This window comes from Pleuronectes platessa, chromosome 2 (genome assembly GCF_947347685.1).
Source record: "Pleuronectes platessa chromosome 2, fPlePla1.1, whole genome shotgun sequence".
Taxonomy (NCBI): domain Eukaryota; kingdom Metazoa; phylum Chordata; class Actinopteri; order Pleuronectiformes; family Pleuronectidae; genus Pleuronectes; species Pleuronectes platessa.
Genome location: NC_070627.1, coordinates 15,610,965 through 15,633,789, shown reverse-complemented (window position 1 = coordinate 15,633,789; position 22,825 = coordinate 15,610,965). Strand labels below are relative to the sequence as shown.

At 43.3% G+C, this 22,825-nt stretch overlaps 2 protein-coding genes and 1 long non-coding RNA gene across 3 annotated transcripts in view; 2 read left to right on the top strand and 1 right to left on the bottom strand.

Annotated features, from left to right (window-relative positions):
* The window catches only part of LOC128425379 (40S ribosomal protein S26), a 178,121-nt gene that overhangs the window by 36,089 nt on the left and 119,207 nt on the right, over positions 1-22,825 (bottom strand). The gene's annotated exons all lie outside the window — the stretch shown is intronic.
* pa2g4a (proliferation-associated 2G4, a) lies at positions 82-6,978 on the top strand. The gene is made up of 13 exons (XM_053411905.1): positions 82-214; positions 1,229-1,357; positions 1,608-1,713; positions 2,826-2,895; positions 2,992-3,084; positions 3,689-3,752; positions 3,958-4,036; positions 4,161-4,239; positions 4,365-4,498; positions 4,877-4,971; positions 5,062-5,189; positions 5,282-5,335; positions 5,853-6,978. Exons 1-13 carry the CDS (start codon positions 133-135, stop codon positions 5,910-5,912), a joined length of 1,173 nt encoding a protein of 390 aa, XP_053267880.1. The 5' UTR covers positions 82-132; the 3' UTR covers positions 5,913-6,978.
* On the top strand, positions 19,650-21,413 carry LOC128425427 (uncharacterized). Its single transcript, XR_008333130.1, has 4 exons — positions 19,650-19,723; positions 19,824-19,850; positions 20,295-20,317; positions 21,089-21,413. It is a non-coding gene; the product is annotated as an uncharacterized LOC128425427 (long non-coding RNA).

The following is a 22,825-nucleotide window of genomic DNA, read 5'->3' as shown; positions in this document are numbered from 1 at the left end:
GCTCGCCGTGACGTGTGGACCGTGTGGTGGGCGGGGCCTGCGTGCTGGCAGCAGCGGGCAGAGCTCAGCCGAGCAGCCGGGACACAGTCGCTGTCCTGTGGGCTGAGGAGCGACGGCAACTTCACTGCCAACATGTCCGGCGACGAGCAAGAGCAGACCATAGCTGAGGACCTGGTGGTCACCAAGTACAAGATGGGGGGTGACATCGCCAACCGTAAGTCACCGGCAACAAGCAGCTTGGCGGGGACTGGAAGAGATGACCTGTTATTCTATGCAGCAGCAGCAGCAGGTGCAGCTGATTCTGCTTTAGTTCTTGCTAGCTCCTCTATTAGCTGCTGACAAACAAGCTAGCTCTGTCTGTGACCCAGTACAGGTAACTGTAAAGATGAGCAGTCAGTGGATGTGGACACCTCTGTGTGACAGCACCAAGCTGAACAACATGTCAGTTTGTCTTTAACAAAGTCTTCATCTGGCAGATAACTGACCTGTCTGGCTGAATGTGTGGTGTACTTGGAAGGATGCAACCTTACTCAGGTGCCAACAGCCCTGTGTCCATTTGCTGAACCAGAAGTTTGATATTTCTTGGATTTCTGTCTGAGATGCTTTAAGATAAATATCCTTTCATTCACCGGTGTAGAAGGCATCAGGAGTCATAGATATGGATGATCACTGTCACAGTCACTCTAATTTCAAACTGTTAATAGATGAGAGAACTACAAAATCCTGTACATTGAACACAAAAACAAATCAATATGCATAATTACTTTGATGGTATACACATTGAATATTTAGATTGTATTATATTAATACATATATTATGATATTTTTATTTGTAACATTGCTTGCTGATTATATTAGAGATGGTTCGATGCCGATACCAAGTACTTATCATATACCTGTGCATTTACAAGAATAACTACTTATAGAATATATTTTATCTGCTGAATGCTATTAACCCTCTATAGAAGTGGCAATTGTTATCATTGTTGTATGACCTGGCTCAGGTTAAAAATATCTTTTATCTAAAGATATATTTATATTTGTGTTGGAAGATTCTAAGCACCTCAGCTAAGCCTGGCACTGGATGAGCGTTAGGTCAACAAACTGAAATGCATCGTTTCTCTGTCTCTGGTCTTATCACAGCATCTAATAGCACATTCATGTCAGTACCGGCTCTACTTTGTTCTGCTCTTGCATCTCTCCATCGTTTGCTTTTTATCTCACCCAGAGGCTGTGCGTCTGGTCGTGGGAGCAGCCACGCCCGGGGTGTCTGTTCTCAGCCTCTGTGAGAAGGGGGACGCGTACATCATGGCTGAGACCGGAAAGGTCTTCAAGAAGGAGAAGGATATGAAGAAAGGTGAGTCAAGAGGGTCCAATTTTGGTCTGAGCTGAGGTCGACTCCTCAAGAAGAGCATAGATGCAGTCACTCAGACCATTGCTTGAGTGTTTGTGATTTCACAGTTTTTAGTAACTTTAAATCACAGGTGTTTGACAGTGTAACATTGTGCGATTCAAATGTCACTCCCACCTTCCTTGTTTAGATTTCTTGATAAACGTATGAATGATTTCCAAATGAAGACTTGGTGGTTCTCTCTTCCCTCTTCTAGGCATTGCCTTTCCCACCAGCGTCTCAGTCAATAACTGTGTTTGCCACTTCTCTCCCCTGAAGAGTGACTCTGAATACACACTTAACGATGGGGATCTGGTCAAAATGTAGGAACCACGCTCTGCAACAATGTCACCCCCTCTCCCTCCCTCGTGTGTCTTGAGTCAGTGTTTGGTCCTCCCATCTGTCTGTGATGTGATATCTCAGGTCTTCTCTCTGTTTCATCAGTAAAGCTAAGTTCACACTACATGACTTGCTCTCTTGTGATCAGGAATCTTGCAGTTGTTGTGAGCTCACAACTCACGGCCGTCGGGGGTCGCACACCACACGATCTTTCCCCAGGAGAAACCTCTTGACTAGTATGTCTGGTCTCCAAATCACGTTCAATCACGCAAGCACTCATGAGAAGTGTCTCGGTAAATCCGACTGTTCCTCCTGCTCCTCTGTGTCATCGTGCTCATGGACTGATACATAGGTTGGAGGAGGTGAAACAATTCAATGTTCATCACAGAATGCAGAGCGTTTCCTGGCTGCAGATCAAGAGCTTTTGTCAACGAGTTCCGTAACTGAAAACCGTGTTGTGTGAACTTTGCTTAATTGCTTGCCTTTCTGTCTGTCCTGTGTGGCAAACGACAAAGTTGATGTTTTTCGGTCAGGTTTGGTCATCCATCAGCCAAATCCCTTTTATCAGATTTTTCTAATCTGATACTGTGCTTCGAAAAAGAAAGTCAGCTCATCTCAGTTGTTGTATTGCCATCAATGTCTTTGTCGTCTGTAATGTCCTCTGTGCTACATGTAGATTTTAAGTGTGTGTTATGCGTCATGGGGTTGTGGGCACGCACACTAGGTTTGTATGTTTCCTTCATATCCTAACTGTCTGGCCATGTCTGTTCAACTTACTGTCTTCTGAAGTACTGCTCCCTTGAATTCACAATAAGTCCTTCACTGTGTTCCAGCTGATGTATGGCCAAAATAAAATTCACCTTGGATTTTATCCACCATTTAATGACCATATTGATTTATTTCCGACTGACCTTCTGTTATTGTTTTTCCAAAGTGCAAAATAGTTGATATTTTGTCCATTCCAAGTTGATTTGATTGGCCCCTGCATCGACATAATATTGACTGGATAGGAGTTATAAGTGGAATAGATTTGACACATGATCAGTTAACGTTTGTTTTAGCGTTACTTCATACTCTATCCTCTTATTTTATGTAGAGATCTGGGGGTTCATGTCGATGGCTTCATTGCCAACGTAGCTCACAGCTTTGTTGTGGGAGCCAGTAAGGTAAGTTTATTCTTCTTCTTTTTTTATATATATATATACTTGTGTATTCTTGTTTGCGCTCACCTTCATGTCCTCCTCACTGTTTTATTTCTGCAGGAGAACCCCATCACAGGACGTAAAGCCGACGTAGTCAAAGCGGCTCATCTCTGTGCAGAAGCAGCTCTGCGCCTTGTTAAACCTGGTAACAAGGTACATTTAACCACCTCGTCACAGCCTTCACCAACACAAGCTTAACTAGAATCGCAATCAGTGGAACACATACCTCTATAAGGCCGAGCAATCCTTCACATAAACTAGTTCTTGTTCTAAAAGAAAAAAAGGAACGGGTCTGTTAAAGGATTTATTTGTCATAAAAGGCAGTTACATGGACCAGGGGAATAAATCCTCACCTTAATCTTAATCCAAAACAACATTTTATGGATTCCTCTTCTGCCCCATCCCTCCAGCAAGTTTATTAGAAATCTGTTTAGTAGTTTTTGCAGACATGACAAACTACAGTGGCTTTTGATGGGTCTTAAAACTCGGGCAATGTGTGTTTGTTTGTTGAAATCCTCTTTTTGAGCAGGTCTGTCATGTAATACACTGCAGCTCATCCAGTGTTCGGCTCCTCTTTGCACTTCTCTGTATCCACCATATAGAAAAATAGATGCATTTTATTGGATATGGTTTCAAATGCAAGCCAGAATGAGTCTTTCTTTAGTCTGCAAGCTACCTCTTAGGCTCTGGTATTTGATTGGTCGGTTAAAACTATGTTTTGCTTGTTGAAATAAGAATATTTTTTCTTCTTTGTCAGAACACTCAAGTGACAGAAGCCTGGAATAAGATTGCTCAGTCGTTCAAATGCTCACCTATTGAGGGTAAGTGAATGTTAAGTTTGTCTCCCTATTTGAAAATCTTGAGTTAACATTTGAATTAGGCTTTTCCCTAATGTTACTTCTTGAATCGCAATGGATTTACTTAATAGGAAGATAAATGATGACTGTAACACTCTACAGGTATGTCTGTTCACTTTCCCTAATTTTTGATTTACTTTTTTCTCTGCCTTCCTCTGTGTTTTCAAAGGTATGCTGTCTCATCAGCTGAAACAACATGTCATTGATGGAGAGAAGACCATAATCCAAAATCCTTCAGACCAGCAAAGGTACATTTAGTCACGTTTCAGTCAAGCAGGAGAAATCTAAAGCATTCTGTGGGTGTTAGGAATTGTAATAAAGTTTATAATATGAATTGCTTTTATTGACAAAGTGCTTTTCATGAATTTTCAGGAAAGACCACGAGAAGGCGGAGTTTGAGGTACATGAAGTTTTTGCTGTTGACGTTTTGATCAGCACTGGAGAAGGGAAGGTCAGTGTCCCCTTGTTTCTTTTTACCTGTGCAGTTGAAAGTGCATATTTCCTCTGTAGCCAAAAAGTTCTTTAGTTTAAAGAATTGACATTTATTGTTTTTACTGTCTTGTTATTTATATCCAGGCCAGAGATGGAGGTCTGAGGACCACCATTTACAAGAGGGACCCCAGTAAGCAGTACGGCTTGAAGATGAAAACCTCCCGAACGTTTTTCAGTGAAGTGGAACGACGCTTTGATGCCATGCCTTTCACTCTTCGGTACGAACACCACTCTTATAGAAGCCATGTTCAGACTTGACCCGCTGTCCTCAATGTGTATGATCCCGCTTTCCATCTGGAGATTTTTCACATGTTAGAAGCGTCATTAAACCCCCTCAACTCGCTCGCTGTGAATCCAGCGTCGGATCCCCTGTGTTCTCACGTCGGATTCTGTAGATAATCTGGGGCTGTCACTATGACATTTGCCTTCACACATGCACTTTCTCCAGAGAAAGTATGGAGTATCACCGGGTTCAGTGCATGTCTGAACGCAGCTATACCTAATTCACCCCCTGCTGAAGTTTTATGTAGATTTACAACCGGTGGAACATTTTGGCTTCAAGCTCTTAGTTAATGCCACCATACATTTTCCATCAGGGCATTTGAGGACGAGGCTAAAGCCCGTCTGGGTGTGATGGAGTGTGTCAAACATGAGTTGTTACAGCCCTTCAGTGTACTGCACGAGAAAGAAGGTGAGCCTTTTTAACTGCATCTTCCTATTATACATTATTTGTCATCACTTTTTATTCACCACCTCTGTCTTTCTCTGTCTTTGTCCTCAGGAGAGATTGTAGCTCAGTTTAAATTCACAGTGCTGCTCATGGCCAACGGGCCTCACAGAATCACCGACGGACCCTTCGATCCAGAGTTATACAAGTCAGAGCATGAAGTTCAGGATTCAGAGCTGAGGGTGAGACTGTGAATGAGTGGCTCTACCTGCATCGCCTTCATCACAAACTGAAAGTAAAAATTTTATTCTGAAATGTCTCTTCTTTTCCATAGACTTTACTACAGAGCTCTGCAAGCCGTAGAACACAGAAGAAAAAGAAAAAGAAGGTGAGTTGCTATTTTAATCGATGTTGGAGTGATTCAGGGCTCACAGGCCTCATGTGTGCACCATGAACAAAACAACACTTTGAAAATCTCGCTGTTTCACCTTTAACCCACTGAAGTGTTTCTTCCAGCTGCAGAACGTACACACTCCTATTTGACACCAAAATTAGCGAGTATACGCAGTGTTTTCAAACAAGAGTCAAAAAGAGTGACTCCTTTCCCATATAGAGTTCGATGTCACCAAAGCACTGACAACTGAGGCTCTCTCTCATCTTCCTGTCTTGCAAAATTAGCGCAATCACCCGGGTGCCAACTTTTCATCACTGATAGCAGGAGCTGGTTGAACTATTCCACTAGTACAGTCATTTGACATGGGAGGGATTGTAGATTGTATCCATTCCTTTGGCAAACAAAGCCATATGTTACTTGTTTTTTTGACCTGTGGAAAAGGGGCTTATGAATATGGTTAACACTACCTCAATTAATTGATCTGTTTCTGACCTTTTTCCATATCTTACAGGCTTCAAAGACAGCAGAAAATGCAACTGGTCCACCAGCTGACACCGAAGCAGCAGGATGAATCGTACTAATTAAACACTGCCTTTCCACACATGCAACACCACACGGAGAAGCAAGAGAAGACACAACAAACTGCTCCACACTGTCTGTCAGTCATTCCCCCTAGTGTTAATAACACAAATTAAACTGAGGAATTCATGAAATATGTTGGGTGACAAGTTAAACCCTTAGCTGCATTGAAGAAAAACATGATGCATTCTCACCTAATTTAAACAGGAATTAAAGACTATTTGCAAATAATATAAAATGGACATGTTGCCAAATGGTAAATGTGTAAATTGAGCCAGGTTTTTGTAAATTTAAAAATGTTTGGTTCTCTTCATGATTGTACTATTTGCAGAAGAAATATAGTATTCAGTAAAACCGAGGCTTCCCCTGTGTTTTAATGGGAGTTTGTGTTAGGGTTAACCCAACCCTAACCATAACCAAACTGGGTAAAAGGTTAGTAAATAGATAATGGTGTATTTTTTATCTCATTGTCAAGACATCAGTGTGCCTGAGTTCAGGAGGGACTCACTGTTTCTTCAATGTGAAATTTCAACTGAAATACTGCATGTGCTTTTCCTTTGGCAACAGTTATTTGTATGTCTATGTGTTCAAACAATGACTTTAAATCATCCTTAATTTTCTCATGTTTTATGGGAGGTTAAAAGATTCACATCATTTGTGTGTGAATCAGTAAGAATGATATTACATTGTTAAAGACCCAAAGACCATGCAGTAAAGGGTTGAATTGGGAATTTGTCCCGATGATGAACAACGGCAACTCCATAAATGTAACTCAACACACAATTGTAATGATTTTTGACTCACAGGAAAAATTTGCTGCGTTTACTGCCATTTCCCTTTAACTTTATGAAAAGGTAGAAACCTTCAAGTTCCAGTTTTGAGAGACTTTCTATTTGTGATACCCGTTTCTTGCTTTATGACATCATTCATGTTGTGACACCTGAGAGCAGAAGCTGATTTGTCAACAGTTCAACGTGTCAAGAAAAGTGAAATTCTGCTTTGTTTGGTCAGTGATTGATGGAACTTTACATGTAATGAAATAAAAACATTTTCATACGGTTGTTTGTTTTCTGTGAAGGTCTTTGTCAAAGTCTGGAATATTTTTACCAAAACATCAAGACTGCTTCCTTTCTATGTTCAAACAATAAGGATTTAGAACTTAAAATGTAATGGAGAACAGCATCTGTAAATTAGTTATACAGAGGTAGGATCCTATAATATATGAGGTTAAATCTGTTACAAATCAAGTGGTGAAATAACAATTCAAGGCATTATGGATTTTATATAAAATTTCACATGATGTACATAACACTTTTAATAACATACTGATGGAGCATCTTTATCCATAACACACCCTGAAGTTTGAATCATTTTGTGCAGTGGCGATTTTAGCCTGGAATTTCTGGTGGGGCAATTTTGTATGACGTCATGTCACCGTCACAAAAATAGAGGTAGCTGATTATTATAGCAGTAGGCCGATAAAGACCAGTAAGATATACTATGGGCTGCATTTTGAGTGCCAGCAGGGAGCAGAAATACTATTTCAAATACAATTCACATGCTTTAGCACTCAGTCCGACACAAAGATGTTGTCTATAATACAGCATTAAAGTAAAATTATTGCAACAAAGTTAAAAGATTAGACAGACACATAGCTTCACAACAACGTCATCATCAATACTCTGAATAGAGAGCTTTAGGAGACGTAATGCTACTTTAAATTGCTGCTCTTAAAATGCAGATGTGACTTTATACTCACGTTTCAGTTGATCATAGTAAAACTGTTTCTGCAGAATAAGAATCTGTGTAATGTAGTCAAGTCAAATGGGTTGACGAGTGAAACAACTTTACATACCATTAGATATCTTACGTGGTGGAGCTTATTCTCCAAACACACTCATCCTCATCAACTCTAACGCTTTTCCCCGCTAGGCGGACCGAATCGGACCGGATCATGTCGGTTTATGTCGGTTCATGTCGGGTAAATAACTCTGTACGGTCCCGTTAGCATCGCCTGCAGGCTAGCGGGCTAAACTAACAAACCATGTACAGGTACCTGCTCATTACTACTAACACAATACTAAACTTGACTTACCACAGAAACAGGAGCACAGATGTCTTTAGCTTCTCTGTCAGGAGAACAAACCGAAGATCAAACCGTATTATTCATCGGATATGTGAGTGAAACCTGTCCACAGTCTCAGGTCGTGTTAGCCCGTTAGCCTGTAAGCCTGCTAGCTCAGGTGAAGCCGAGCAGGCAAAAGGCTAGGAGCTGGAGTCGCGTTTCACATTATTCGAGTCGAGTTGCTAGGCAGATTTCGTGGGGCACATCTGAAAGTGCCCCCCAACTCCAATGTTAACTTCGGCCTGTGTGGTTCACGCCATAGATATATAAAGGCTGTATATATCTATGGTTCACGCTCATTGGTGTTTCCATGGCAACAGTGTTGTGTATTCGTTAGAGTAAAACATGTTGGTATGTGCTTAAAACATAATGATAGGCTTACATTTATGATGCCTGTCTTCTGGACTCTTAGACATTTTCGGAGAGCCCTCCAGATGTTTATCTTATTTGCATTCTACCTTTTTGGGATGACCTTTGACCTAGGGAGTTGTTTCAGACCAGCTGGTGGATGGATACATAGGGAATGTATTTGACTAATGTGTCTTCATGTTCAGACACAAAAACGTGCCCTTATTTAGTCAAACATCCCATAAGGGGACGTCATTTACCTGAAGTCAAGGGCGGAACATATGTCCCTATATAACTGTGTGTAAGACCCCCGCACGTCAGATTTTCACCATTTGGCTGTGTGATGTCTCCGGGTATACCATGGTGCCCGTCCTGACCTGTGAAACTTCTGTGTAATAAACTTTGTTATACTGAAGGTACTAGGTCCTCGGAGTCCTTTCTTCATCATCAACAACTTATAGAATATACGATAACAGTCTTAAGCTTGGGCCGTTGTCCCCAAAGCAGAGACGGATGGCAAGAGAGAAGCTCATTTCACAGAGCAAGCACACAGACAGAAACACACACGAATCAAATGACTCCAAAACAAGACTATAATGCTTGTGAGTCAAGTTTATTCTCACACACATTCAGGCTACTTTGCATATAAAATAAAATAAAATATATTTTGCCACAAAGTACAGATGTATTGAGCTTTCTGCACAACAGCGCCATCTGTATCTGGTGGGGCAGTGCCCCACGTGCCCCTAATGTAGAGACGCCACTGTGTGTTTGTGAAAGCTCTGCTGCACAATCAAATCATGAACAACACCAAAAGGAAGATTTCAGGGCTGTGAACAAAAAATATATGTATGGGATGATTTCCTGCTCCTTTAAAATAAGCTTATCACTTCGTTGATCAGCATTTAAACCACAGCAAGTCTTTTTGAGTCCATTAGTGAAGTTGGATGAATTAACAGAAATGGTAATAATGTAAAAAAACATCATAAACCCATTATATAACAGGTGAAAGGGGTTTCCACTATGAGACAGAGTCAAGGTCCAGTTTACAGGTCAAACCCAGATCAGGGCCAAGACTGGAATCATATCTGAAAACAACAAACCGAAGTGACCGAACAAAACTGAACATGAACTTTCAGTCACGTCATAACGAGTGGTCGTGTCTGAATGAAGATGAAGATGAAAATGAAGAATTAAAACCTTCACATTGGATGATCCTCATGAATATGATCACATGACCAAATGTGGCAGAAAGCTTTGAATAAGGAAGATTTAAAAATATGTATTTCAAAAATGTTTTCCCATCCAGAATACATCAGAACCAAATCTAGCTCAAAAACCCCACTTGTGAAATCTGGAGCAGATTATCAAGGAGAGTGTGAAACATAGTTTAGATTTGTGAAATACAAAAACTAAATAAAGTTCACACAAACGATAAAATGATCGGGACAAGTTCACAGTTTGTTTTCTAATCAACAACAAATTCAACCAGGTAGAGAAAAAAAAAATTAAAGAAATCTAAAAAATCAATCAAATGTTCAACTGTGAAATCACGATGAGCAAATCTTCCTGTAATACGTCCCATAGTTATATTACATTCTTTTTCAGTCTTAACATCTGAACAGTTCAAGCAGCTGAAGAAATAAAATCAACCGGAGGCTGAATAGTTTACGTTTAGACACATGATGGGAAATTACCTCATATATTTTGATTGTTTCTTGTTAAATTCATAATTAAAAGCCGAAGACGAGAATAATAAAAAACTTAAAGAGACAAGTTGAGGCTGATGCTCTTTATTTTTGTTTCTGGTTTCACTTGGTACTCAATCGGCTCATCGTTGCTAATGTTTTATCAGTTTCCTTTAATTCCAGGTGAAGCTAAAAAGTCTGAAAGCAAATGAGTTGAAGATCACAAAGACCCCAACAAAGCTGCTTCCACCAAGGACAGAGGACAATGAGAAAGAGACGCAGAAAGAGAACTTGAAATCAGAAGCTTCTGATGTCAAATCTCTCAATGGCAGCAGCGTCGCCTTTGATAGCAGAGTCGCCTTTGATAGCGCTGCCATCAAAGGCGACGCTGCTATCAAAGGCGACGCGGCTATAACAGGCGAAGCTGCGTCCAAAGGCGACACTGCTCTCAATGGCGACACTGCTCTCAATGGCGACACTGCTCCCAGAGGCGATGCTGCTCCAAGAGGCGCTGCTGCTCCAAGAGGCGATGCTGCTCCCAGAGGCGACGCTACTCCCAGAGGCGACGCTGCTCCAAGAGGCGACGCTGCTCCCAGAGGCGACGCTGCTCCCAGAGGCGACGCTACTCCCAGACGCAACGCTGCTCTCAGACGTGACGCTGCTCCCAGAGGCAACGCTGATCCCTGAGGCGACGCTGCTCCCAGAGGCGACGCTGCTCCCAGAGGCGACGCTGCTCCCAGACGCAACGCTGCTCCCAGAGGAGACGCTGCTCCCAGAGGAGACGGTGCTCCCAGAGTCGATGCTGCTCCAAGAGGCGCTGCTGCTCCAAGAGGCGAGGCTGCTCCAAGAGGCGACGCTGCTCCAAGAGGCAACGCTGCTCCAAGAGGCGACGCTGCTCCAAGAGGCGATGCTGCTCCAAGAGGCGACGCTGCTCCCAGATGCGACGCTGCTCCCAGAGGCGACGCTGCTCCCAGACTCAACGCTGCTCCCAGAGGCGACGCTGATCCCTGAGGCGACGCTGCTCCCAGAGGCGATGCTGCTCCCAGAGGCGACGCTGCTCCCAGAGGCGACACTGCTCCCAGAGGTGACGCAGCTCCCAGAGGCGACGTTGCTGCTAGAGGCGACGCTGCTCCCGGAGGCGACTCTGCTCCCAGACGCAACGCTGCTCCCAGAGGAGACGCTGCTCCCAGAGTCGATGCTGCTGCTCCCAGAGGCGACGCTGCTCCCAGAGTCGATGCTGCTGCTCTCAGAGGCGACGCTGCTGCTCTCAGAGGCGACGCTGCTCCCAGAGTCGATGCTGCTGCTCTCAGAGGCGACGCTGCTCCCAGAGGCGACGCTGGTCCCAAAGGCAACACTCTGGTCCCAGATGCGACGCTGCTGCTCCCAGATGCGACGCTGCTGCTCCCTGAGGCGACACTGCTCCCAGAGGTGAGGCTGCTGCTCTCTGAGGCGACAAAGCTGCTCCCGAAGGCGACACCTCTGGTCCCAGATGCGACACCTCTGGTCCCAGATGCGACGCTGCTCCCAGAGGCCTGTGATATCACTCGACAACAATTTATAATATGCAAATAACACATCTAGTTTGAAAAGGCCGAAACAGATTTAATTCAATGAATCTGCCCCAGGACCCCCTACTGGTTTAACCTGGCCATGACTTTAAGGGCCTGATGACTTGGACCAGTCGAGTTGCTAGGCAGATTTCGTGGGGCACATCTGAAAGTGCCCCCCCCGCCCAATGTTAACTTCGGCCTCTGTGGTTCACGCTCATTGGTGTTTCCATGGCAACAGTCTTAAGCGTGGGCCGTGGCCCCCAAAGCAGAGACGGACGGCAAGAGAGAAGCTCATTTCACAGAGCAAGCACACAGATAGAACCACACACGAATCAAATGACTCCAAAACATGACTATATGCTTTTGCTTGTGATTATTCACACAGACATTCACGCTATTTTGCATATAAAATAAAATAAAATATATTTTGCCACAAAGTACAGATGTATTGAGCTTTCTGCACAACAGCGCCATCTGGATCTGGTGGGGCAGTGCCCCACGTAACCCTAATGTAGAAACGCCACTGAATATTCTTTCTTTTGTTTTGTTTTATATCAAGCCAGTATCCTATGATCAACAAGATTTATGATTTAAACAAGATTATGTGTATGTTTTAGATGTTCGGACACAAAAACGTGCCCTTATTTAGTCAACCATCCCATAAGGGGACGTCATTTACCTGAAGTCAAGGGCGGAACATATGTCCCTATATAACTGTGTGTAAGACCCCCGCACGTCAGATTTTCACCATTTGGCTGTGTGATGTCTTCGGGTATACCATGGTGCCCGTCCTGACCTGTGAAACTTCTGTGTAATAAACTTTGTTATACTGAAGGTACTAGGTCCTCGGAGTCCTTTCTTCATCATCAACAACTTATAGAATATACGATAACAGTCTTAAGCTTGGGCCGTTGTCCCCAAAGCAGAGACGGATGGCAAGAGAGAAGCTCATTTCACAGAGCAAGCACACAGACAGAAACACACACGAATCAAATGACTCCAAAACAAGACTATAATGCTTGTGAGTTAAGTTTATTCTCACACACATTCAGGCTACTTTGCATATAAAATAAAATAAAATATATTTTGCCACAAAGTACAGATGTATTGAGCTTTCTGCACAACAGCGCCATCTGTATCTGGTGGGGCAGTGCCCCACGTGCCCCTAATGTAGAGACGCCACTGTGTGTTTGTGAAAGCTCTGCTGCACAATCAAATCATGAACAACACCAAAAGGAAGATTTCACGGCTGTGAACAAAAAATATATGTATGGGATGATTTCCTGCTCCTTTAAAATAAGCTTATCACTTCGTTGATCAGCATTAAAACCACAGCAAGTCTTTTTGAGTCCATTAGTGAAGTTGGATGAATTAACAGAAATGGTAATAATGTAAAAAAACATCATAAACCCATTATATAACAGGTGAAAAGGGTTTCCACTATGAGACAGAGTCAAGGTCCAGTTTACAGGTCAAACCCAGATCAGGGCCAAGACTGGAATCATATCTGAAAACAACAAACCGAAGTGACCGAACAAAACTGAACATGAACTTTCAGTCACGTCATAACGAGTGGTCGTGTCTGAATGAAGATGAAGATGAAAATGAAGAATTAAAACCTTCACATTGGATGATCCTCATGAATATGATCACATGACCAAATGTGGCAGAAAGCTTTGAATAAGGAAGATTTAAAAATATGTATTTCAAAAATGTTTTCCCATCCAGAATACATCAGAACCAAATCTAGCTCAAAAACCCCACTTGTGAAATCTGGAGCAGATTATCAAGGAGAGTGTGAAACATAGTTTAGATTTGTGAAATACAAAAACTAAATAAAGTTCACACAAACGATAAAATGATCGGGACAAGTTCACAGTTTGTTTTCTAATCAACAACAAATTCAACCAGGTAGAGAAAAAAAAAATTAAAGAAATCTAAAAAATCAATCAAATGTTCAACTGTGAAATCACGATGAGCAAATCTTCCTGTAATACGTCCCATAGTTATATTACATTCTTTTTCAGTCTTAACATCTGAACAGTTCAAGCAGCTGAAGAAATAAAATCAACCGGAGGCTGAATAGTTTACGTTTAGACACATGATGGGAAATTACCTAATATATTTTGATTGTTTCTTGTTAAATTCATAATTAAAAGCCGAAGACGAGAATAATAAAAAACTTAAAGAGACAAGTTGAGGCCGATGCTCTTTATTTTTGTTTCTGGTTTCACTTGGTACTCAATCGGCTCATCGTTGCTAATGTTTTATCAGTTTCCTTTAATTCCAGGTGAAGCTAAAAAGTCTGAAAGCAAATGAGTTGAAGATCACAAAGACCCCAACAAAGCGCTGCCATCAAAGGCGACGCTGCTATCAAAGGCGACGCGGCTATAACAGGCGAAGCTGCGTCCAAAGGCGACACTGCTCTCAATGGCGACACTGCTCTCAATGGCGACACTGCTCCCAGAGGCGATGCTGCTCCAAGAGGCGATGCTGCTCCCAGAGGCGACGCTACTCCCAGAGGCGACGCTGCTCCAAGAGGCGACGCTGCTCCCAGAGGCGACGCTGCTCCCAGAGGCGACGCTGCTCCCAGAGGCGACGCTGCTCCCAGACGCAACGCTGCTCCCAGAGGAGACGCTGCTCCCAGAGGAGACGGTGCTCCCAGAGTCGATGCTGCTCCAAGAGGCGCTGCTGCTCCAAGAGGCGAGGCTGCTCCAAGAGGCGACGCTGCTCCAAGAGGCAACGCTGCTCCAAGAGGCGATGCTGCTCCAAGAGGCGATGCTGCTCCAAGAGGCGACGCTGCTCCCAGAGGCGACGCTGCTCCCAGACTCAACGCTGCTCCCAGAGGCGACGCTGATCCCTGAGGCGACGCTGCTCCCAGAGGCGACGCTGCTCCCAGACTCAACGCTGCTCCCAGAGGCGACGCTGATCCCTGAGGCGACGCTGCTCCCAGAGGCGATGCTGCTCCCAGAGGCGACACTGCTCTCAGAGGCGACGCTGCTGCTCTCAGAGGCGACGCTGCTCCCAGAGTCGATGCTGCTGCTCTCAGAGGCGACGCTGCTCCCAGAGGCGACGCTGGTCCCAAAGGCAACACTCTGGTCCCAGATGCGACGCTGCTGCTCCCAGATGCGACGCTGCTGCTCCCTGAGGCGACACTGCTCCCAGAGGTGACGCTGCTGCTCTCTGAGGCGACAAAGCTGCTCCCGAAGGCGACACCTCTGGTCCCAGATGCGACACCTCTGGTCCCAGATGCGACGCTGCTCCCAGAGGCCTGTGATATCACTCGACAACAATTTATAATATGCAAATAACACATCTAGTTTGAAAAGGCCGAAACAGATTTAATTCAATGAATCTGCCCCAGGACCCCCTACTGGTTTAACCTGGCCATGACTTTAAGGGCCTGATGACTTGGACCAGTCGAGTTGCTAGGCAGATTTCGTGGGGCACATCTGAAAGTGCCCCCCCCGCCCAATGTTAACTTCGGCCTCTGTGGTTCACGCTCATTGGTGTTTCCATGGCAACAGTCTTAAGCGTGGGCCGTGGCCCCCAAAGCAGAGACGGACGGCAAGAGAGAAGCTCATTTCACAGAGCAAGCACACAGATAGAACCACACACGAATCAAATGACTCCAAAACATGACTATATGCTTGTGCTTGTGATTATTCACACAGACATTCGCGCTATTTTGCATATAAAATAAAATAAAATATATTTTGCCACAAAGTACAGATGTATTGAGCTTTCTGCACAACAGCGCCATCTGGATCTGGTGGGGCAGTGCCCCACGTAACCCTAATGTAGAAACGCCACTGAATATTCTTTCTTTTGTTTTGTTTTATATCAAGCCAGTATCCTATGATCAACAAGATTTATGATTTAAACAAGATTATGTGTATGTTTTAGATGTTCGGACACAAAAACGTGCCCTTATTTAGTCAACCATCCCATAAGGGGACGTCATTTACCTGAAGTCAAGGGCGGAACATATGTCCCTATATAACTGTGTGTAAGACCCCCGCACGTCAGATTTTCACCATTTGGCTGTGTGATGTCTCCGGGTATACCATGGTGCCCGTCCTGACCTGTGAAACTTCTGTGTAATAAACTTTGTTATACTGAAGGTACTAGGTCCTCGGAGTCCTTTCTTCATCATCAACAACTTATAGAATATACGATAACAGTCTTAAGCTTGGGCCGTTGTCCCCAAAGCAGAGACGGATGGCAAGAGAGAAGCTCATTTCACAGAGCAAGCACACAGACAGAAACACACACGAATCAAATGACTCCAAAACAAGACTATAATGCTTGTGAGTTAAGTTTATTCTCACACACATTCAGGCTACTTTGCATATAAAATAAAATAAAATATATTTTGCCACAAAGTACAGATGTATTGAGCTTTCTGCACAACAGCGCCATCTGTATCTGGTGGGGCAGTGCCCCACGTGCCCCTAATGTAGAGACGCCACTGTGTGTTTGTGAAAGCTCTGCTGCACAATCAAATCATGAACAACACCAAAAGGAAGATTTCAGGGCTGTGAACAAAAAATATATGTATGGGATGATTTCCTGCTCCTTTAAAATAAGCTTATCACTTCGTTGATCAGCATTAAAACCACAGCAAGTCTTTTTGAGTCCATTAGTGAAGTTGGATGAATTAACAGAAATGGTAATAATGTAAAAAAACATCATAAACCCATTATATAACAGGTGAAAAGGGTTTCCACTATGAGACAGAGTCAAGGTCCAGTTTACAGGTCAAACCCAGATCAGGGCCAAGACTGGAATCATATCTGAAAACAACAAACCGAAGTGACCGAACAAAACTGAACATGAACTTTCAGTCACGTCATAACGAGTGGTCGTGTCTGAATGAAGATGAAGATGAAAATGAAGAATTAAAACCTTCACATTGGATGATCCTCATGAATATGATCACATGACCAAATGTGGCAGAAAGCTTTGAATAAGGAAGATTTAAAAATATGTATTTCAAAAATGTTTTCCCATCCAGAATACATCAGAACCAAATCTAGCTCAAAAACCCCACTTGTGAAATCTGGAGCAGATTATCAAGGAGAGTGTGAAACATAGTTTAGATTTGTGAAATACAAAAACTAAATAAAGTTCACACAAACGATAAAATGATCGGGACAAGTTCACAGTTTGTTTTCTAATCAAAAACAAATTCAACCAGGTAGAGAAAAAAAAAATTAAAGAAATCTAAAAAATCAATCAAATGTTCAACTGTGAAATCACGATGAGCAAATCTTCCTGTAATACGTCCCATAGTTATATTACATTCTTTTTCAGTCTTAACATCTGAACAGTTCAAGCAGCTGAAGAAATAAAATCAACCGGAGGCTGAATAGTTTACGTTTAGACACATGATGGGAAATTACCTCATATATTTTGATTGTTTCTTGTTAAATTCATAATTAAAAGCCGAAGAAGAGAATAATAAAAAACTTAAAGAGACAAGTTGAGGCTGATGCTCTTTATTTTTGTTTCTGGTTTCACTTGGTACTCAATCGGCTCATCGTTGCTAATGTTTTATCAGTTTCCTTTAATTCCAGGTGAAGCTAAAAAGTCTGAAAGCAAATGAGTTGAAGATCACAAAGACCCCAACAAAGCTGCTTCCACCAAGGACAGAGGACAATGAGAAAGAGACGCAGAAAGAGAACTTGAAATCAGAAGCTTCTGATGTCAAATCTCTCAATGGCAGCAGCGTCGCCTTTGATAGCAGAGTCGCCTTTGATAGCGCTGCCATCAAAGGCGACGCTGCTATCAAAGGCGACGCAGCTATAACAGGCGAAGCTGCGTCCAAAGGCGACACTGCTCTCAATGGTGACACTGCTCTCAATGGCGACACTGCTCCCAGAGGCGATGCTGCTCCAAGAGGCGCTGCTGCTCCCAGAGGCGACGCTGCTCCCAGAGGCGACGCTACTCCCAGACGCAACGCTGCTCTCAGACGCGACGCTGCTCCCAGAGGCAACGCTGATCCCTGAGGCGACGCTGCTCCCAGAGGCGACGCTGCTCCCAGAGGCGACGCTGCTCCCAGAGGCGACGCTGCTCCCAGACGCAACGCTGCTCCCAGAGGAGACGCTGCTCCCAGAGGAGACGGTGCTCCCAGAGTCGATGCTGCTCCAAGAGGCGCTGCTGCTCCAAGAGGCGAGGCTGCTCCAAGAGGCGATGCTGCTCCAAGAGGCAACGCTGCTCCAAGAGGCGACGCTGCTCCAAGAGGCGATGCTGCTCCAAGAGGCGACGCTGCTCCCAGATGCGACGCTGCTCCCAGAGGCGACGCTGCTCCCAGACTCAACGCTGCTCCCAGAGGCGACGCTGATCCCTGAGGCGACGCTGCTCCCAGAGGCGATGCTGCTCCCAGAGGCGACGCTGCTCCCAGAGGCGACGCTGCTCCCAGAGGTGACGCAGCTCCCAGAGGCGACGTTGCTGCTAGAGGCGACGCTGCTCCCGGAGGCGACTCTGCTCCCAGACGCAACGCTGCTCCCAGAGGAGACGCTGCTCCCAGAGGAGACGCTGCTCCCAGAGTCGATGCTGCTGCTCCCAGAGGCGACGCTGCTCCCAGAGTCGATGCTGCTGCTCTCAGAGGCGACGCTGCTGCTCTCAGAGGCGACGCTGCTCCCAGAGTCGATGCTGCTGCTCTCAGAGGCGACGCTGCTCCCAGAGGCGACGCTGGTCCCAAAGGCAACACTCTGGTCCCAGATGCGACGCTGCTGCTCCCTGAGGCGACACTGCTCCCAGAGGTGACGCTGCTGCTCTCTGAGGCGACAAAGCTGCTCCCGAAGGCGACACCTCTGGTCCCAGATGCGACACCTCTGGTCCCAGATGCGACGCTGCTCCCAGAGGCCTGTGATATCACTCGACAACAATTTATAATATGCAAATAACACATCTAGTTTGAAAAGGCCGAAACAGATTTAATTCAATGAATCTGCCCCAGGACCCCCTACTGGTTTAACCTGGCCATGACTTTAAGGGCCTGATGACTTGGACCAGTCGAGTTGCTAGGCAGATTTCGTGGGGCACATCTGAAAGTGCCCCCCCCCGCCCAATGTTAACTTCGGCCTCTGTGGTTCACGCTCATTGGTGTTTCCATGGCAACAGTCTTAAGCGTGGGCCGTGGCCCCCAAAGCAGAGACGGACGGCAAGAGAGAAGCTCATTTCACAGAGCAAGCACACAGATAGAAACACACACGAATCAAATGACTCCAAAACAAGACTATAATGTTTGTGCTTGTGATTATTCACACAGACATTCGCGCTATTTTGCATATAAAATAAAATAAAATATATTTTGCCACAAAGTACAGATGTATTGAGCTTTCTGAACAACAGCGCCATCTGGATCTGGTGGGGCAGTGCCCCACGTAACCCTAATGTAGAAACGCCACTGAATATTCTTTCTTTTGTTTTGTTTTATATCAAGCCAGTATCCTATGATCAACAAGATTTATGATTTAAACAAGATTATGTGTTGGTTTTAGATGATTTTGAGAAAAAGCTATGTTTTAACACCCAAGGGAAACAGTCTATTTAACCGCAGGATAATTAACCTGTTTTGGTCGATGGTTTTTTTTTTAATTCTACTTTACTGCTTTGGGTGGAAACGTTCCTATTACTGCATTCTATCAACGGGAGAGTTTCTACAGTTTTCAACCAGATATGTCACAGATGAACATAAATTATCTCAGTCTCAACTGAGCTTTCACTACAGAACAAGGACTATTTTGCTTAGATATATTCAATTTGTTTTATTATTTTATTTTACTTCAGTTAAGTGTTGAACACAGGATCTTTACTCATTTTTACTAGATTACTTTCATGCAAATGGGTGATAATACTTTATTTCTAAAATAAAATTTTTATAACACTTTTTTCTAACACTAAGTACTTTACGTCAGTTATTCAAATACTTTTTTTTTCACTGGGCAGATGAGTGGTCAAAACGCTTGTCTGCCCATTTGAACTACATTTCCCATGATTCAAGTGTGATGACGACGCCGCAGCCCCTATAAATACCGCCCTCCTCCTTCGTCACATCCTCTTTCCATGCTCTCCTCGCTTCGAGGTAAGCAGCAATATTTCTTCTCCGAGACAATCCAAACGAATCTTTACTTTTTATTAATCATCCGCAATTCTTACTAATCTTCTTGTGTTTATCTCCACAGAATCTTCTCCACACGATGAGAGCTAAGGTAAGATGGAGTTTGTAGTTTGTTGGTTTCCTGTTCCAGCTGCACTCGAACCTGCTAGCTAACAAGCTAACATATAAGAACCCTGCTGTTAACACTGTTAACTTTACCCTTCTCTATAAATGTCTGGGCAGTCTCCCCTCCAGTGTTTCAACATTAGTAGTCATTTTAGCGCCAGCAGCTTATAGTACAATGCCATGTGCTGAATAATGCTAATGCTACCTGAGGCCCTCAGTGCTGCACGCTGCGGTGTCTGCAGCGCTGGCCCTTTATCATATGCAGCTACTTTGATTGTCCATGTTTTGTGGACATTAACAAACGCCTTTATTCTTGATGTAAGATCGATGTGCTGCTTCTGTCTGCAGCTCAGTAACTTACTGTGTGGGAGGGGGACACATGGTTTACATCTTGATCTCAAATTAATATTTGTCTCTTTTTGTATTCTAGTGGAGGAAGAAGCGTATGCGCAGGTAAGCATCAATGATCCACTCGGTTGTGTTCACAAACCTGGTATCCAGTCATTGCTTATTTGTTTGATTTTGGAAAAGAGCATGTACTCGTGCTGATTAACAATATATCCTATCAATCATCCCAGTAGACTATCTTTGGTTGAACATTGTAAATGTTCTCAACATCACCATCTTGACCAATACAATGGAGTATTTTATTGGCTACAGCTGAAATTTACACTTAATATAATGAATCTACTACAGTAGATGTAGTGTCATAGTAAAGTTCTAGTGAAGTGTTAGAACTCACTGGTGCCACCAGTTGTTAAATTATGACATTTGGTTTAAAGTCCTGCACTGAAAGAGGAAGGCAGTATTATACGATCATGGCCTTAGTCTTGCTGATTAAGCAAAACTCTAAATACATTCATTTAATGATAAACAGTTTAGCAGCTTGCTTTCTCTAAATCAAACATTTGGTGTATCAAAAGCTTCAATTTGAGAAAGGGTCCAACACAATCTTTTACCACAGTTAAATATATAGCTTGTCATTGATGTTTGACACAGAAGCCTTGTAGGCCCCAATTAAACTTTCCAATCACAACTTGAATATGCAACAATTATTCAGTTGTGATTCAGCCTACATTATCAGATATAGCGTTGGTCCTGGACTGATGCTGCCAACATGCAAAATGACCTGTGATGTTCTGTCCTGATGTACTCTACAATGGAATAGGGTTGGGTACCAAACCTTCGTACATTGTGCTAAGGACTGTGCTTTCTTTTCAACAGACTGAAGCGTAAAAGGAGGAAGATGAGGCAGAGGTCTAAGTAAGCCCTCATCGCTGCAGCTGTGATCCCGTCCGTGCCCCTCCAGCTGACTGACACGAGTGGCAGTAGTGGACTGTGGAGCTGCAACCAGTGACCCAAAAGCCCAACCCTGTTTTCAGAGGACGGTGCGACTCATGGATGTCGGATTGGAAGACTGCAAAGACGCTGGACCAGTTTTGCAACATCAGAACGGCAGCTGCAGTGTTCATGGACCATTACACATACTGTTTGCCAACAACTGTCATATGGTGTTTTGAACAATAAATTAACACTGTTTAAAAGTTTACCCTGTTTCAGCCTATTCACTTTTATTATTGCATATCTGTTTGAGCTGGGGGGTTTTAAACTACGTGGAGGGAAGTGTTCTATAAGCTGTAGCGCACATGACTTGTCAATATGTAAATTATTACTAAAACCATTATGATTTAGCCATGGTTAAACGTCTAAAGTGCTGAGCAGAGATGACTAGTCTTGTGTCGAATCCTGGAAGCACTGCACAAATCTCATCTAGCTAACTCTATGCAGGGGAACAAATCACAGATGTCTCCTTCTAATGGTGCAGGATTTTGCTTTAGAGCTCAGAGTGGATCAATAACCATTAGGTTTGAGGGAGGTTGGACATCACATGTGGCAGGCACCACACCCATACTGCTGTCACCCTAGCTCCACAGTCATCAATATGTCAAATTAACCCACACTTTACTCAGGATGTCTACGCTGAGGACTCTTTATCTAACAAACCAATTTTTATTAGCAACACCAGAAGCATTAGGTTTTTTCCCTGTGGTCCACTACATAAACAAATGGTGTATCACACATGTAGCGTAGGTTTTCTAAATTGAAAAAATTGTTGGGTACCAGACATGGCTTCACCTGTCAAAAATTGTATCTCCCGATAAGAGTTAACCCAGATAGCTTTACCTAGCTACAAATGGTATCAAAGAAAATTTATCGAAATCAATTCACTTGAAAAATAAATAATCATATTTTCAATCAAGTTAACATTCAAATCAAATGGGTATGACTGATAAACAGACAAATAACTAAAATTGACCAAAATATCCAGTAGTTAATGGCAAACGAATTAATTTCCAAATAAGAATAATTAACCATCCATTAAATAAGCATATGAAAGAAGCTTCCATTAAGAGTTCATGATGAGTATAATTCAGGTCTAGTGAGAGATTATGTGTGTGGGGAGAGTTCAGGAAAAAAAACGTTTGTATATTAAATGCCATTCAGTTCATAATTCTATTTGTAAAGAGGGATGTGGTTGATACAAACAAACCGCCCGTCTCATTAAATAATTCAAGTCGATAGAGAAGAAAAATAAATTAGACCCTATCAGCATATTAGGTCAAACACAAGATTTTACATTCTATTAAAAATCCATGAAACACTTCCTTTACAAAGCACAATTTGATATCTAATAATTTGGATGTTTTGTATTTAGCCATCCTGCACAATTCCAACATTAAATTCAATTCCAAAGAACAAAGTTATATTTCTTCCTTTACCCTTTTACATTTAGAAGTAGTTGACACAAAGACACCAGTCAATTATTGTTCCATTGTTGTAATTTGGAAACGCTGTTTTAACAAAAACATAAACCACTCTTTGGAGAAAACTTGAAAACTGCTTCATCACAAACATGTTTCAGGACATAATTTGACAGTGTTTCCACAGCAGTTCTTTATA

Excerpts from the sequence above, each read along its gene's own strand:
- pa2g4a (XM_053411905.1), top strand. The coding sequence starts at position 133 with ATGTCCGGCGACGAGCAAGAGCAGACCATAGCTGAGGACCTGGTGGTC. Across the intron at positions 4,972-5,061 it reads TGTACTGCACGAGAAAGAAG|GAGAGATTGTAGCTCAGTTT; the intron begins GTGAGCCTTTTT and ends CTTTGTCCTCAG. Across the intron at positions 5,336-5,852 it reads AGAAGAAAAAGAAAAAGAAG|GCTTCAAAGACAGCAGAAAA; the intron begins GTGAGTTGCTAT and ends CATATCTTACAG.